Source organism: Echiichthys vipera, assembly GCF_963691815.1.
Source record: "Echiichthys vipera genome assembly, chromosome: 22".
Taxonomy (NCBI): Eukaryota; Metazoa; Chordata; class Actinopteri; order Perciformes; family Trachinidae; genus Echiichthys; species Echiichthys vipera.
This window is the reverse complement of record NC_139847.1, coordinates 322,501-337,500: the sequence shown is the minus strand read 5'-3', so window position 1 is coordinate 337,500 and position 15,000 is coordinate 322,501. Positions and strand designations below refer to the sequence as shown.

General features: G+C 51.4%; 2 protein-coding genes across 3 annotated transcripts in view; both read right to left on the bottom strand.

The window, feature by feature from the left end:
- The window catches only part of ephb4b (eph receptor B4b), a 14,771-nt gene extending 12,150 nt beyond the window's left edge, over positions 1-2,621 (bottom strand). Inside the window, 3 exon segments of the mRNA XM_083937078.1 lie at positions 381-523; positions 615-685; positions 2,359-2,621. Coding sequence (XP_083793204.1) covers positions 381-523; positions 615-685; positions 2,359-2,476 — 332 coding nt within the window. The 5' untranslated portion in view covers positions 2,477-2,621.
- Positions 2,622-9,573: 6,952 nt separating this feature from the next.
- Positions 9,574-15,000, bottom strand: part of mepceb (methylphosphate capping enzyme b) — a 6,872-nt gene continuing 1,445 nt past the window's right edge. Inside the window, exons 2-8 of one of the 2 annotated variants that reach the window (XM_083936653.1) lie at positions 14,206-14,538; positions 13,887-14,131; positions 12,507-12,819; positions 11,924-12,440; positions 11,621-11,824; positions 10,766-10,859; positions 9,574-9,895 (exon numbers count right to left, since the gene is read on the bottom strand). In XM_083936653.1, coding sequence (XP_083792779.1) covers positions 9,843-9,895; positions 10,766-10,859; positions 11,621-11,824; positions 11,924-12,440; positions 12,507-12,819; positions 13,887-14,131; positions 14,206-14,531 — 1,752 coding nt within the window. In that variant the 5' untranslated portion in view covers positions 14,532-14,538 and the 3' untranslated portion in view covers positions 9,574-9,842. Of the gene's footprint in view, positions 9,896-10,765; positions 10,860-11,620; positions 11,843-11,923; positions 12,441-12,506; positions 12,820-13,886; positions 14,132-14,205; positions 14,539-15,000 lie in introns of those variants that run through there. The other variant, XM_083936654.1, reaches the window with a different exon arrangement.

Sequence of the window (15,000 nt, the reverse complement as noted above, 5' to 3'; positions counted from 1 at the left end):
ACCCCGACATCACCCCGACATCACCCTGACATCACCCCGACATCACCCCGACATCACCCCGACATCACCCCGACATCACCCTGACATCACCCTGACATCACCCGACATCACCCTGACATCACCCTGACATCACCCTGACATCACCCTGACATCACCCTGACATCACCCTGACATCACCCTAACATCACCCTGACATCACCCTGACATCACCCCGACATCACCCTGACATCACCCTGACATCACCCCGACATCACCCTGACATCAACCTGACATCACCCTGACATCACCCTGACATCACCCTGACATCACCCTGACATCACCCTGACATCACCCTGACATCACCCCGACATCACCCCGACATCACCCCGACATCGACCAACCGGATCTCCACGTAGAGCGTGGTCGCCGCCCTCCGGGGGATCCAGCGCGTCCTCAGCCAATAGGAGTTGAGACTGTCGGGGCTGCAGATCTCGTAGGTCCTCACGCTGTTCCTCTCGTCGTCCACGCCGCTCACTTCCTCCCACTGCACACAGACACACAGCGGGGTGAGGGGCTAGCATCCTTCATTGAAATCAATGGTAAAAGTTAGCGTGGAGCTAACAGACGGCGTTTACCCGAGGGTCGTCGGCCGGGTGGACGGTCCACCGCAGGTCTGACGTCTCCAGCTTAGTGTTCACCAGCACCTCTGAGAGACAGACAGGTGAGAGAGAGACAGGTGAGAGAGAGACAGGTGAGAGAGAGACAGGTGAGAGAGAGACAGGTGAGAGAGAGACAGGTGAGAGAGAGACAGGTGAGAGGGAGACAGGTGAGAGAGAGACAGGTGAGAGGGAGACAGGTGAGAGACAGACAGGTGAGAGAGAGACAGGTGAGAGACAGACAGGTGAGAGACAGACAGGTGAGAGAGAGACAGGTGAGAGACAGACAGGTGAGAGACAGACAGGTTCAGACTCATTCCTCAGCTGCTGCAGAGCTGAGCCAACCAAAACACACACACACACACACACACACACACACACACACACACACACACACACTTGTATAAACATCCCGCCAGCGTCGTCACGGTAATTTTCTGTGTCCTCGTCATGCACTCTTATCAGCACACACACTGTTTACAGAGTGCGAGTGTGTGTGTGTCTGTGTGTGTGTGTGTGTCTGTGTGTGTCTGTGTGTGTCTGTGTGTGTCTCTGTGTGTGTGTGTGTGTCTGTGTGTGTGTGTGTGTGTGTGTGTGTGTGTGTCTGTGTGTGTGTGTGTGTCTGTGTGTGTGTGTGTCTCTGTGTGTGTGTGTGTGTCTGTGTGTGTGTGTGTCTCTGTGTGTGTGTGTGTGTGTGTGTGTGTGTGTGTCTCTGTGTGTGTGTCAGTGTGTGTGTGTGTGTCTGTGTGTGTGTCTGTGTGTGTCTCTGTGTGTGTGTGTGTGTGTGTGTCTGTGTGTGTGTCTCTGTGTGTGTCTGTGTGTGTGTCTCTGTGTGTGTGTGTGTCTGTGTGTGTGTGTGTGTGTGTGTCTGTGTGTGTGTGTGTGTGTGTGTGTGTGTGTGTGTGTGTGTCTCTGTGTGTGTGTGTGTGTGTGTGTGTGTGTGTGTGTGGTCTCATGCTCCCTGATTAACTTGTTTTCTTTATTTTTTATTAAACTCAGCGTAATATTTATTTATATATTTGTAATATTTAATAAACAAAAGTCGTAATATTTGAACCAATGAGGTCGTCCGTCAGGTTTGTGCTGGACTGCAAACAACAACAACAACAACAACAATGACAACAATGACAACAACAACAACAATGACAACAATGACAACAACAACAACAACAGCCACAACAACAACAACAACAACAATAATCACAACAACAACGACAACAACAACAACAACAATGACAACAACGACAACAACAACAACAACAATAATAACATTATTATTAATAATAATAATGTTATTATTATTAATAATAATAACATTATTATTAATAATAATAACATTATTATTAATAATAATGTTATTATTATTAATAATAATAACATTAATAATATTAATAATAATATTAATAATAAGATAATAATAATAATATTAATAGTAATAATAATAATATTAATAATAATAATAACAATAATATTAATAATAATAATAATATAAATAATAATAATAATAATAATAATAATATAAACAATAATAATAATAATATAAATAATATAAATAATAATAATAATAACAATAATAATAATATTAATATTAATAATAATAATAATAATATAAATAATAATAATAATAATAATATAAATAATAATAATAATATTATTAATAATAATAATATTAATAATAATATTTATAATAATAATATTAATAATAATAATAAGGCCCTCTCACCCTCCTCTGCCCGGCCGCAGGTGATCCGCAGCAGCAGCGGGAGGAGCAGCAGCTTCAGCCCGCAGGAGGAGGCCCTTCCCGGGGCCCCGGGGGCCCGCACACCCCGCTGACCCTCCATCCCAGATCCACGCCCGAACACACCCGATCACGCCCGAACACGCCCGACCCGATCACACCTATCGACCACCGATCACTGACGTCACCTGGGCGCGCTCCCAGCCGGCCGCGCGCGCCTCATCGGAGCCGCGGAGTGACTTTTAATCCCGAGGAGAAGTTTCCAAGATGGACGCCACCGTCCCGACGGGAGCGGGCTGCGAGTTAGGGAGAAGTCCGGGACTCAGTCCGCCCCCCCCCCCCCCCCGCTCTCTCTGTCTCTGCCTGTCTGTCTGTCCTCTCTCTCTCTCTCTCTCTCTCTCTCTCTCTCTCTCTCTCTCTCTCTCCCTCTCATCCCTCCATCCCCACACTTTGTTCTCCGGCAGCCTGCAGCGGGGTGCGGCTCTCCGTGAGGCCGGGAGAGGAGCTCTGAGAGGCGGCGTGAGCAGCGGAGAAGAGTCGGAGTGACGGCCGGAGGAAAAACACAAGCACAGTCCGAAAAAGTGTGTTACAGAGACGGGGCCGGTGGTCCTGCGGTGGTGCTGTGGTGGTGCTGTGGTGGGTGTGTGTCCCGGGCCCGTCCTGGTCCTGGTCCTGGTCCTGGTCCAGTCCGGTTCGGTTCGGGTCCAGAAACTAAAGTTTAGACAAAAGACTCAAGTTTCTGCTGGAGGCTCAGGCCCCGCCCCCTGCGCTGGGCCCGCCCCCCGGGGCCTGTGATTGGCTGCTGGGGGAGCCTGCGGCTGAGTGACAGGCTGCTGTGAAGGAACGTGTCTGTCTGTTTACCTGTCTGTCTGTCTGCTCACCTGTCTGTCTGTCTGTTCACCTGTCTGTCTGTCTGTTTACCTGTCTGTCTGTCTGTCTGCTCACCTGTCTGTCTGTCTGTTCACCTGTCTGTCTGTCTGCTCACCTGTCTGTCTGTCTGTTCACCTGTCTGTCTGTCTGCCTGTTCACCTGTCTGTCTGTCTGTCTGTTCACCTGTCTGTCTGCCTGTTCACCTGTCTGTCTGTCTGCCTGTTCACCTGTCTGTCTGTCTGTCTGTTCACCTGTCTGTCTGTCTGTCTGTTCACCTGTCTGTCTGTTCACCTGTCTGTCTGTATTGTAAATACATATAGACAGGTGAGCAGACAGACAGACAGACAGGTGAACAGACAGACAGGTGAACAGACAGACAGACAGGTGAACAGACAGACAGACAGGTGAACAGACAGACAGGTAAACAGACAGACAGACAGGTGAACAGATAGACAGGTGAACAGACAGACAGACAGGTGAGCAGACAGACAGACAGGTGATCTGACACCTCTTCAGGTGAGGGTGATGATGTCACCGCTCTTCTTCTTCTTCTTCTGTTGGAGGATAAAAGAGCAGAGTCAGGTTTCACCTCCTTTTCTTCTTCTGTGTTCTGAAGAGGTGAGAACAGAACAACGGGAGGAGGAGAGGAAGAGGGAGAGGAGGAGAAGAGAACAACAGGAGGAGGAGGAGAAGAAGAAGAGAACAACAGGAGGAGGAGGAGGAGGAGGAGAAGAGAACAACAGGAGGAGGAGAAGAGGAAGAAGAGAACAACAGGAGGAGGAGGAGGAGGAGGAGAAGAGAACAACAGGAGGAGGAGAAGAGGAAGAAGAGAACAACAGGAGGAGGAGGAGGAGAAGAGAACAACAGGAGGAGGAGGAGAGGAAGAAGAGAACAACAGGAGGAGGAGAAGGAGGAGGAGGAGGAGAGAGGGAGGAGGAGAGGAAGAACAGAACAACAGGAGGAGGAGAGGAAGAGGGGGAGGAGAAGAGGAAGAGGGGGAGGAGAACAACAGGAGGAGGAGGAGAAGAGAGGAGGAGGAGAGGAAGAGAACAACAGGAGGAGGAGAGGAAGAGGGGGAGGAGAGAACAACAGGAGGAGGAGAACAACAGGAGGAGGAGAGGAAGAGAACAACAGGAGGAGGAGAACAACAGGAGGAGGAGAGGAAGAGAACAACAGGAGGAGGAGAACAACAGGAGGAGGAGAGGAAGAAGAGAACAACAGGAGGAGGAGGAGAGGAAGAAGAGAACAACAGGAGGAGGAGGAGGAGGAGGAGAAGAGAACAACAGGAGGAGGAGGAGGAGGAGGAGAAGAGAACAACAGGAGGAGGAGGAGGAGGAGGAGGAGGAGGAGAAGAGAACAACAGGAGGAGGAGGAGGAGGAGGAGGAGAGAGGGAGGAGGAGGAGAGGAAGAACAGAACAACAGGAGGAGGAGAGGAAGAGGGGGAGGAGAAGAGGAAGAGGGGGAGGAGAACAACAGGAGGAGGAGAGAAGAGAGGAGGAGGAGAGGAAGAGAACAACAGGAGGAGAAGAAGAGAACAACAGGAGGAGGAGAAGAGAGGAGGAGGAGAAGAGGAAGAGGGAGAAGAGAACAACAGGAGGAGGAGGAGAGAGGAGAGAGGAGGAGGAGGAGAAGAAGAGAACAACAGGAGGAGGAGGAGAGGAGAGGAGAAGAGAGGAGGAGGAGAGGAAGAGAACAACAGAACAACGGGAGGAGGAGGAGAGAACAAAAGGAGGAGGAGGAGAAGAAGAGAACAACAGGAGGAGGAGGAGAAGAAGAGAACAACAGGAGGAGGAGGAGAAGAAGAGAACAACAGGAGGAGGAGGAGAAGAAGAGAACAACAGGAGGAGGAGGAGAAGAAGAGAACAACAGGAGGAGGAGGAGAAGAAGAGAACAACGGGAGGAGGAGGAGAAGAAGAGAGGAGGAGGAGAAGAGAACAACGGGAGGAGGAGAAGAAGAGAGGAGGAGAAGAAGAGAACAACAGGAGGAGGAGGAGAAGAAGAGAACAACAGGAGGAGGAGGAGAAGAAGAGAACAACAGGAGGAGGAGGAGAGAGGAGGAGGAGAAGAGGAAGAGGGAGAAGAGAACAACAGGAGGAGGAGGAGAGAGGAGGAGGAGGAGAAGAAGAGAACAACAGGAGGAGGAGGAGAAGAAGAGAACAACAGGAGGAGGAGGAGAAGAAGAGAACAACGGGAGGAGGAGGAGAAGAAGAGAGGAGGAGGAGAAGAGAACAACGGGAGGAGGAGAAGAAGAGAGGAGGAGAAGAAGAGAACAACAGGAGGAGGAGGAGAAGAAGAGAACAACAGGAGGAGGAGGAGAAGAAGAGAACAACGGGAGGAGGAGGAGAAGAAGAGAGGAGGAGGAGTAGAAGAAGAGAGGAGGAGGAGAAGAGAGGGAGGAGGAGGAGGAGGAGAAGAAGAGAGGGAGGAGGAGGAGTAGAAGAAGAGAGGAGGAGGAGGAGAAGAAGAGAACAACGGGAGGAGGAGGAGAAGAAGAGAGGAGGAGGAGAAGAGAACAACGGGAGGAGGAGAAGAAGAGAGGAGGAGAAGAAGAGAACAACAGGAGGAGGAGGAGAAGAAGAGAACAACAGGAGGAGGAGGAGAAGAAGAGAACAACAGGAGGAGGAGGAGAGGAAGAGAGGAGGAGGAGTAGAAGAAGAGAGGAGGAGGAGAAGAGAGGGAGGAGGAGGAGGAGGAGAAGAAGAGAGGGAGGAGGAGGAGTAGAAGAAGAGAGGAGGAGGAGGAGTAGAAGAAGAGAGGGAGGAGGAGGAGTAGAAGAAGAGAGGAGGAGGAGGAGTAGAAGAAGAGAGGAGGAGGAGAAGAGAGGGAGGAGGAGGAGTAGAAGAAGAGAGGAGGAGGAGGAGTAGAAGAAGAGAGGAGGAGGAGGAGTAGAAGAAGAGAGGAGGAGGAGAAGAGAGGGAGGAGGAGGAGGAGAAGAAGAGAGGAGGAGGAGAAGAGAGGGAGGAGGAGGAGTAGAAGAAGAGAGGAGGAGGAGAAGAGAGGGAGGAGGAGGAGGAGAAGAAGAGAGGAGGAGGAGAAGAGAGGGAGGAGGAGGAGGAGAAGAGAGGGAGGAGGAGGAGGAGAAGAGAGGGAGGAGGAGGAGGAGAAGAGAGGAGGAGGAGAAGAAGAGAACAACAGGAGGAGGAGAAGAAGAGAACAACAGGAGGAGGAGAAGAAGAGAGGGAGGAGAGGAGATCGCCATCTTGGAGCAGTGGCTCCCCTCAGTGTGAGGACAGGACACGGTTCAGAGTTCAGAGAATATTCTGATTTATGTGACACACACACACACACACACACACACACACACACAGACGCACACACACTCACACACACACTACACACACACACACACACACACACACACACAGACGCACACACACACACACACACACACACACACACACACACACACAGACGCACACACACACACACACACACACACACACACACAGACGCACACACACACACACACACACACACACACACACACACACACACACACACACACACTAACAGCCTCATGATGGAACAGCATCTCTCTCGTGTTCAGAGCCGAGCGCAGACGAACACCTGCAGTGAAGTCTTCCCTCCTCAGAGCCACTGCCCTCTTCTTCCTCACAGGACGAAGAGGAGCGAGGCTGGAGGAAGAGGAGCCAGGCTGGAGGAAGAGGAGCCAGGCTGGAGGAAGAGGAGCCAGGCTGGAGGAAGAGGAGCCAGGCTGGAGGAAGAGGAGCCAGGCTGGAGGAAGAGGAGCGAGGCTGGAGGAAGAGGAGCCAGGCTGGACGAAGAAGAGCCAGGCTGGACGAAGAAGAGCGAGGCTGGAGGAAGAGGAGCCAGGCTGGAGGAAGAGGAGCGAGGCTGGAGGAAGAGGAGCGAGGCTGGACGAAGAGGAGCCAGGCTGGAGGAAGAGGAGCCAGGCTGGAGGAAGAGGAGCCAGGCTGGAGGAAGAGGAGCGAGGCTGGAGGAAGAGGAGCCAGGCTGGAGGAAGAGGAGCCAGGCTGGAGGAAGAGGAGCCAGGCTGGAGGAAGAGGAGCCAGGCTGGAGGAAGAAGAGCCAGGCTGGAGGAAGAGGAGCGAGGCTGGAGGAAGAGGAGCGAGGCTGGAGGAAGAGGAGCCAGGCTGGACGAAGAGGAGCCAGGCTGGAGGAAGAGGAGCCAGGCTGGAGGAAGAGGAGCGAGGCTGGAGGAAGAGGAGCGAGGCTGGAGGAAGAGGAGCCAGGCTGGAGGAAGAGGAGCCAGGCTGGAGGAAGAGGAGCCAGGCTGGACGAAGAGGAGCGAGGCTGGAGGAAGAGGAGCCAGGCTGGAGGAAGAGGAGCCAGGCTGGAGGAAGAGGAGCCAGGCTGGACGAAGAAGAGCCAGGCTGGACGAAGAGGAGTCAGGCTGGAGGAAGAGTTCGATGCAGCGTCTACTCTTTATATGTCTATGGTTGAACCCACTCTTCTTCTGGTGTGTGAGCTGCTGCGGTGACCTCTGACCTCTGTGACCTCTGTGACCTCTGTGGTGTTGAACCCACTCTTCTTCTGGTGTGTGAGCTGCTGCGGTGACCTCTGACCTCTGTGACCTTTGACCTCTGTGGTGCTGAACCCACTCTTCCTCTGGTGTGTGAGCTGCTGCGGTGACCTCTGACCTCCTGCGGCGGCTCCTCTTCCTCTTCCTGTCGCTCCTCCCTGGCTCTCTTCCTGTCCGGCTCCTGGCCTCTGATTGGTCGCTCTGACCCGTCTCCACATTCCAGCAGGACAGGAAGTGATGTCACGGTGTCCCATGATGCCGTGCAGCGTCTCTGAGGTTCCTCTGTGTCTGATCGGCAGCACTTTGACCTTTGGGACAGAAAATGAATATAAATACATTTACACATTCATAGAAATATTTATTTATTAATAAACAAACTGAGTTCTGCTGTTAACTAGAACTCAGTTTGTTTATTAATTCATAAATAAATCTTAATAAATATAAATAAATATAAATAAATATAAATAAATATAAATAAATGTAAATAAATGTAGAAAGAGTCTAAATATACATTTCTATTGAACACAAATATAAAATATAAATAACTATTAAACAAAGATACATGAATGAATGTAAATGTAACATTAATATTTCATACAAATAAATGAAAATATGAACAAATGAATATAAATAAAGATTTAATATAAATATAAAAACACAAATAAAGGTATAAAATATAAATTTACACTTCCGTTCAAAAGTTTGGGGTCACTTAGAAATTTCCTTATCTTTGAAACACTGCTTTAAACTAATCTAAGTTTAAACTAACCTGAGTTTAAACTAATCTAAGTTTAAACTAACCTAAGTTTAAACTAATCTAAGTTTAAACTAACCTGAATTTAAACTAACCTGAGTTTAAACTAACCTGAGTTTAAACTAACCTGAGTTTAAACTAACCTGAGTTTAAACTAACCTGAGTTTAAACTAATCTAAGTTTAAACTAACCTGAGTTTAAACTTAGATTAGTTTAAACTCAGGTTAGTTTAAACTAATCTAAGCTGTGGGAGCAGCTTGACCGTAAGTGCCCATCCAACTGTGGGAGAAGCTTCCAGAAGCACGGGCCGAAGTTTCTCCTGATCAAACAGACGAACAGCTCGAACGCCGAGGTCTGCGACGCCGTCACTGCTGCAGACGGAGGATTCTTGGACCAAAGCAAAGTTTGAAGGAAAAAAATATGATTTCAAATAAAAACCATTATTTCTGACTTTGTCTTCACTCTGTTTTCTTTTCATTTCCAGCTCCTGGTGTTAAAGAAGAGACTTTCAGGGAAGACACAGCGTTTTCTGGGTGACCCCAAACTTTGGAACGGTCGTGTTTGTTTATGAATTACTAATTTAAATAAATGTATGAATATTAATTAAGATCAATAACTCTTTGATATAAAAATATAACAGTATAAATAAGTGATGATGTCACGGCGCCCTCTGCTGCACACACGGCTTTATGGTTTTTATTCATGTTCAGTAAATTTATTATTATATAAATAATAAATAAATAATAATTAAACTGTTTTAATGAGTTTAACTTTTTGTTTTATTCATTAATCAAAAATTTAAAGTGGTAATTGAATTTTTTTGAATCATTTTAAAGTTTTTTTGAATCTTTTTTAAGTTTTTTTGAATCTTTTTAAGTTTTTTTGAATCTTTTTTAAATTTTTTTGAATCATTTTAAAGTTTTTTTGAATCTTTTTTAAGTTTTTTTGAATCTTTTTAAGTTTTTTTGAATCTTTTTTAAGTTTTTTTGAATCTTTTTAAAGTTTTTTTGAATCTTTTTTAAGTTTTTTTGAATCTTTTTAAACGATTTGAAAAACGACAGAAAGTTTTTGTATCAATGTAAAAATATTTTAATAACTTTAAATTCAGAAATGTTTCAAAATAAAAGCATCAAACAGATTTTCTCTTTATTTTGAAAAACACTGAAACGATAACATGTTTGAAATGACAAACGTGTCACTTCCTGTCAGCGGCACACGCTCGACTCTTTCTCCCACAATGCTTTGCTTTGTCCTGACGAGTCCGTGTCGACCAATCACAGACGTCAGCTTCTGTGTGATGTCATCAGACCGTCAGCCAATCAGCAGCCAGCTCACAGACATCACTTCCTGTTGGCGGGGCCTTTGTGGAACAGGTAGATCGGACGCTGGTTACCTGGAAACACACACACACACACAGGCACACACACACACACACACACACGCAGGTCCAGTCCCAGAAAGGATCTCACACCTAAAAATAACAACAGGACTCCACCATATTATAAAAACCTGTGTGTGTGTGTGTGTGTGTACCTGTGTGTGTGTGTACCTGAGTGTGTGTGTGTGTGTGTGTACCTATGTGTGTGTGTGTGTGTGTGTGTGTGTACCTGTGTGTGTGTGTGTACCTGTGTGTGTGTACCTGTGTGTGTGTGTGTGTGTACCTGTGTGTGAGTGTGTGTACCTGTGTGTGTGTACATGTGTGTGTGTGTGTGTGTACCTGTGTGTGTGTGTGTACCTGTGTGTGTGTGTGTGTGTACCCGTGTGTGTGTGTGTGTACCTGTGTGTACCTGTGTGTGTGTGTACCTGTGTGTGTGTGTGTCTCTCTGTGTGTGTGTGTGTGTACCCGTGTGTGTGTGTGTGTACCTGTGTGTGTGTGTGTGTACCTGTGTGTGTGTACCTGTGTGTGTGTGTGTGTACCTGTGTGTGTGTGTGTGTACCTGTGTGTGTGTGTGTGTACCTGTGTGTGTACCTGTGTGTGTGTACCTGTGTGTGTGTACCTGTGTGTGTGTGTGTGTACCTGTGTGTGTGTACATGTGTGTGTGTGTGTGTGTACCTGTGTGTGTGTGTGTACCTGTGTGTGTGTGTGTGTACCCGTGTGTGTGTGTGTGTACCTGTGTGTGTGTGTGTGTGTGTACCTGTGTGTGTGTGTGTACCTGTGTGTGTGTGTGTGTGTGTCTCTCTGTGTGTGTGTGTGTGTACCCGTGTGTGTGTGTGTGTACCTGTGTGTGTGTGTGTGTGTGTACCTGTGTGTGTGTGTGTGTACCTGTGTGTGTGAGGGGTCTGTAGCAGGTGAATCCCACTTTTTCAGTCAGGAAACAGGTGAAGAGTTCAGGTCTCAGTGTGATCGTCCTCAGGTCCTGAAACACACACACACACACACACACACACAGGTATACACACGCAGGTATACACACACACACACACACTCAGGTATACACACACACACACGCGCAGGTATACACACACGTGAATTTCCCCGCTGTGGGATCAATAAAGTCTATTCTATTCTATTCTAAACACACAGGTATACACACACACACACACACACGGGTACACACACACACACACAGAGGTATATACAAATATATATGAGTTATCAGCTGCTAAAGTGTGTATACACCCTGTATTGTCTGTGTGTGTGTGTGTACCTGTGTGTGTGTACCTGTGTGTGTGTACCTGTGTGTGTGTGTGTGTACCTGTGTGTGTGTGTACCTGTGTGTGTGTCTGTGTGTGTGTACCTGTGTGTGTACCTGTGTGTGTGTACCTGTGTGTGTGTGTACCTGTGTGTGTGTGTACCTGTGTGTGTGTACCTGTGTGTGTGTGTACCTGTGTGTGTGTGTACCTGTGTGTGTGTGTGTGTGTGCCTGTGTGTGTGTTTACCTGCGTGCGTGTGTGTACCTGTGTGTGTGCCTGTGTGTGTACCTCTGTGTGTGTGTGTACCTGTGTGTGTGTACCTGTGTGTGTGTGTACCTCTGTGTGTGTGTGTACCTCTGTGTGTGTGTATGTGTACCTGTGTGTGTGTGTGTGTGTGTGTGTGTGTGTGTACCTCTGTGTGTGTGTGTACCTCTGTGTGTGTATGTGTACCTGTGTGTGTGTGTGTGTGTGTGTGTGTGTGTACCGTGCTCTTGCTGTAGCTGCTCCACTGTTGCGGCTCCAGGATGAATAATCCGCCCGGCGACAGGCTCTGATAGGCTCGTCTGAACAGTCTGGCCACGCCCCCGTCGCCCGACTGCAGCTGCACCCACTTGGTCACGCCCAGACACATGATGACGTCATACTGGCCCCGCCCAGGCCACGCCTCCCGCTCTGACACGTAGTCGCCCTGTGGGAGGAGTCAGGGCTGTGATGTCAGCAGGTGGTGATGATGTCAGCAGGTGGTGATGATGTCACAGCGGTCCACGCTGACGTGAGAGAGACTCACCTGGATGAAGGTGACGTTGGCGGGGAACCTGCGGAGCGACGCTGCCGGCGTGGGGAGGAGAGGGGGGGCGGAGAGAGGACCTCGACTCACCCTGAAGGACAGAGGGAGGGGGAGGAGCCTCGCGGCGTCCGGCGCCTCTTCCTGCTCGCCGTCTCTCGTCCTCCTCTCCTCCACCACCAGGTCGTGTGACAGGAAGTGCCTGACGTTCTGTTTGGCGGCGTGGACGAGCCGCGGGTCCAGCTCCACCCCCAGGATGTGGGTGGGGTCGAACCTGCGGGCGATGGCGAGCGTGAGGTGCCCGGCGCCGCAGCCCACGTCCAGCACCTTCTTGTCTCTGAACCAATCAGCTTCCAGGAGGCGGAGCCGCGGGTCCTCCTGCGCCCCGACGCGCCCCTCCCTCCGGTCGCCATAGGAACCGTGGAAACCATAGTAACAGCTGTGGTTGCCGTGCTGGTAGCGGTGTTTGTCCTTCTTCTTCTGTGGTGGCGGCGCCGAGCCGCACGCCGCTCCTCCACACCTGCAGGGTCAGTCACGTCAGCAGGCGACCAATCAGAGCTCAGGGATTTACGTCTGTGACACTCACCTGCCCGCTTTAGCCCCGCCCACCAGCGGCGTCTGGAATTTGGTTGGCTGAGCTCGGGTTGCCGTGGCGGCGGCAGCGCTGTCCCCTGACCTCATCGACGTGGTGCGGCGCCGTCTCCGTTGGCGGCCGTCACCGTGGTTGTCAGGCTTGTGGGCGTGGCCTGTTGGAGGGTGGGTGTGTCTCCTGGGGAGGATGGGGGGCGGAGCCACGTCGTCCCGACAGGTGATGGCCGTGTTGAGTTCACACGGAAGAGGAGACGCCGAAACACCGGGAACACCACCGCCGCCGCCGCCGCCGGGGGTCGACTGAGGAACTGCACACACACGAGAACATGAGATTACCTGAGACTCACCTGTGGGTCCAGGTGTGTGTGGGTCTCACCTGTGGGTCCAGGTGTGTGTGGGTCTCACCTGTGGGTCCAGGTGTGTGTGGGTCTCACCTGTGGGTCCAGGTGTGTGTCAGTCTCACCTGTGGGTCCAGGTGTGTGTCAGTCTCACCTGTGGGTCCAGGTGTGTGTGGGTCTCACCTGTGGGTCCAGGTGTGTCAGTCTCACCTGTGGGTCCAGGTGTGTCAGTCTCACCTGTGGGTCCAGGTGTGTGTGGGTCTCACCTGTGGGTCCAGGTGTGTGTCAGTCTCACCTGTGGGTCGAGGTGTGTGTCAGTCTCACCTGTGGGTCCAGGTGTGTGTGGGTCTCACCTGTGGGTCCAGGTGTGTCAGTCTCACCTGTGGGTCCAGGTGTGTGTGGGTCTCACCTGTGGGTCCAGGTGTGTGTGGGTCTCACCTGTGGGTCCAGGTGTGTGTCAGTCTCACCTGTGGGTCCAGGTGTGTCAGTCTCACCTGTGGGTCCAGGTGTGTGTGGGTCTCACCTGTGGGTCCAGGTGTGTGTGGGTCTCACCTGTGGGTCCAGGTGTGTGTGGGTCTCACCTGTGGGTCCAGGTGTGTGTGGGTCTCACCTGTGGGTCCAGGTGTGTGTGGGTCTCACCTGTGGGTCCAGGTGTGTGTGGGTCTCACCTGTGGGTCCAGGTGTGTGTCAGTCTCACCTGTGGGTCCAGGTGTGTGTGGGTCTCACCTGTGGGTCCAGGTGTGTGTGGGTCTCACCTGTGGGTCCAGGTGTGTCAGTCTCACCTGTGGGTCCAGGTGTGTCAGTCTCACCTGTGGGTCCAGGTGTGTCAGTCTCACCTGTGGGTCCAGGTGTGTGTGGGTCTCACCTGTGGGTCCAGGTGTGTGTGGGTCTCACCTGTGGGTCCAGGTGTGTGTGGGTCTCACCTGTGGGTCCAGGTGTGTCAGTCTCACCTGTGGGTCCAGGTGTGTGTGGGTCTCACCTGTGGGTCCAGGTGTGTGTGGGTCTCACCTGTGGGTCCAGGTGTGTGTGGGTCTCACCTGTGGGTCCAGGTGGGGCAGGAAACAGGCGAGCAGGTACGGCGTCCCCCCCTCCCCCGTGGTGTCTGGTGCGGTGTCTCCTCCGGGTCTTCGGGGGGGGCAGCAGGACTCCCCCCCCCCTCCCGTCCCCGCCCCCTCCCTTCAGGTTCAGGGGGTCTGTGATGTCACGGGGGACCAGGATCTCTACGGGGTCTCCGCCCCGTGAGGGGAGGGGCGAGCACTGTGGCGTCTCCTGATTGGTCGCCCTGAGGAGGAAACCTTTTTAACGTGTGTGTTGAACGAGAGAAGCCTGCGCCCGTGTGAACGGCGTGCGTCTCACCTGTTCACGTCCTCGTCCAGCAGCGAGTTGAGGTTCAGCGGGTCGAAGATGTTCCCTCCCAACAGGAAGTGACTCGGCAGTACTGGCTCTGATTGGCTGTCACTGTTGGCGCGGCGTCGGCGCTTGGCGAGCCCCTTGAAGCTGACGCCCATGGAGTAGCGCCTCTTTGTGATTCGCTGAGAGGAGGGAGCGGCGGTCTGACTGTTGCCGGGCAACTGGAGGCCGTTCTTATGACAGAGGGGGCGTGTCCTGGCCAGCTGCGGCTGCTCTGATAGGCCGAGCTCGTGAGGGAGGACGGTCTCTTTGTCCAATGACATCCTGATCATCTTCCACCTGTGGACACATCAGCCAATCACAGAGAGGGGCGGGGTCAGTGTGAGGAGGCAGAGCCAATAAGAGAGGGGCGGGGTCAGTGTAAGTGACAGGAGGCAGAGCCAATAACAGAGGGGGCGGGGTCAGTGTGAGTGACAGGAGGCAGAGCCAATAACAGAGGGGGCGGGGTCAGTGTGAGGAGGACGAGCCGATAACAGAGGGGGCGGGGTCAGTGTGAGGAGGACGAGCCGATAACAGAGGGGGCGGGGTCAGTGTGAGGAGGCAGAGCCAATCACAGAGAGGGGCGGGGTCAGTGTGAGTGACAGGAGGCAGAGCCAATAACATAGGAGCGGGGTCAGTGTGAGTGACAGGAGGCAGAGGCAATAACAGAGGGGGCGGGGTCAGTGTGAGTGACAGGAGACAGAGCCAATCACAGAGGGGGCGGGGTCAGTGTGAGTGACAGGAGACAGAGGCAATAACAGA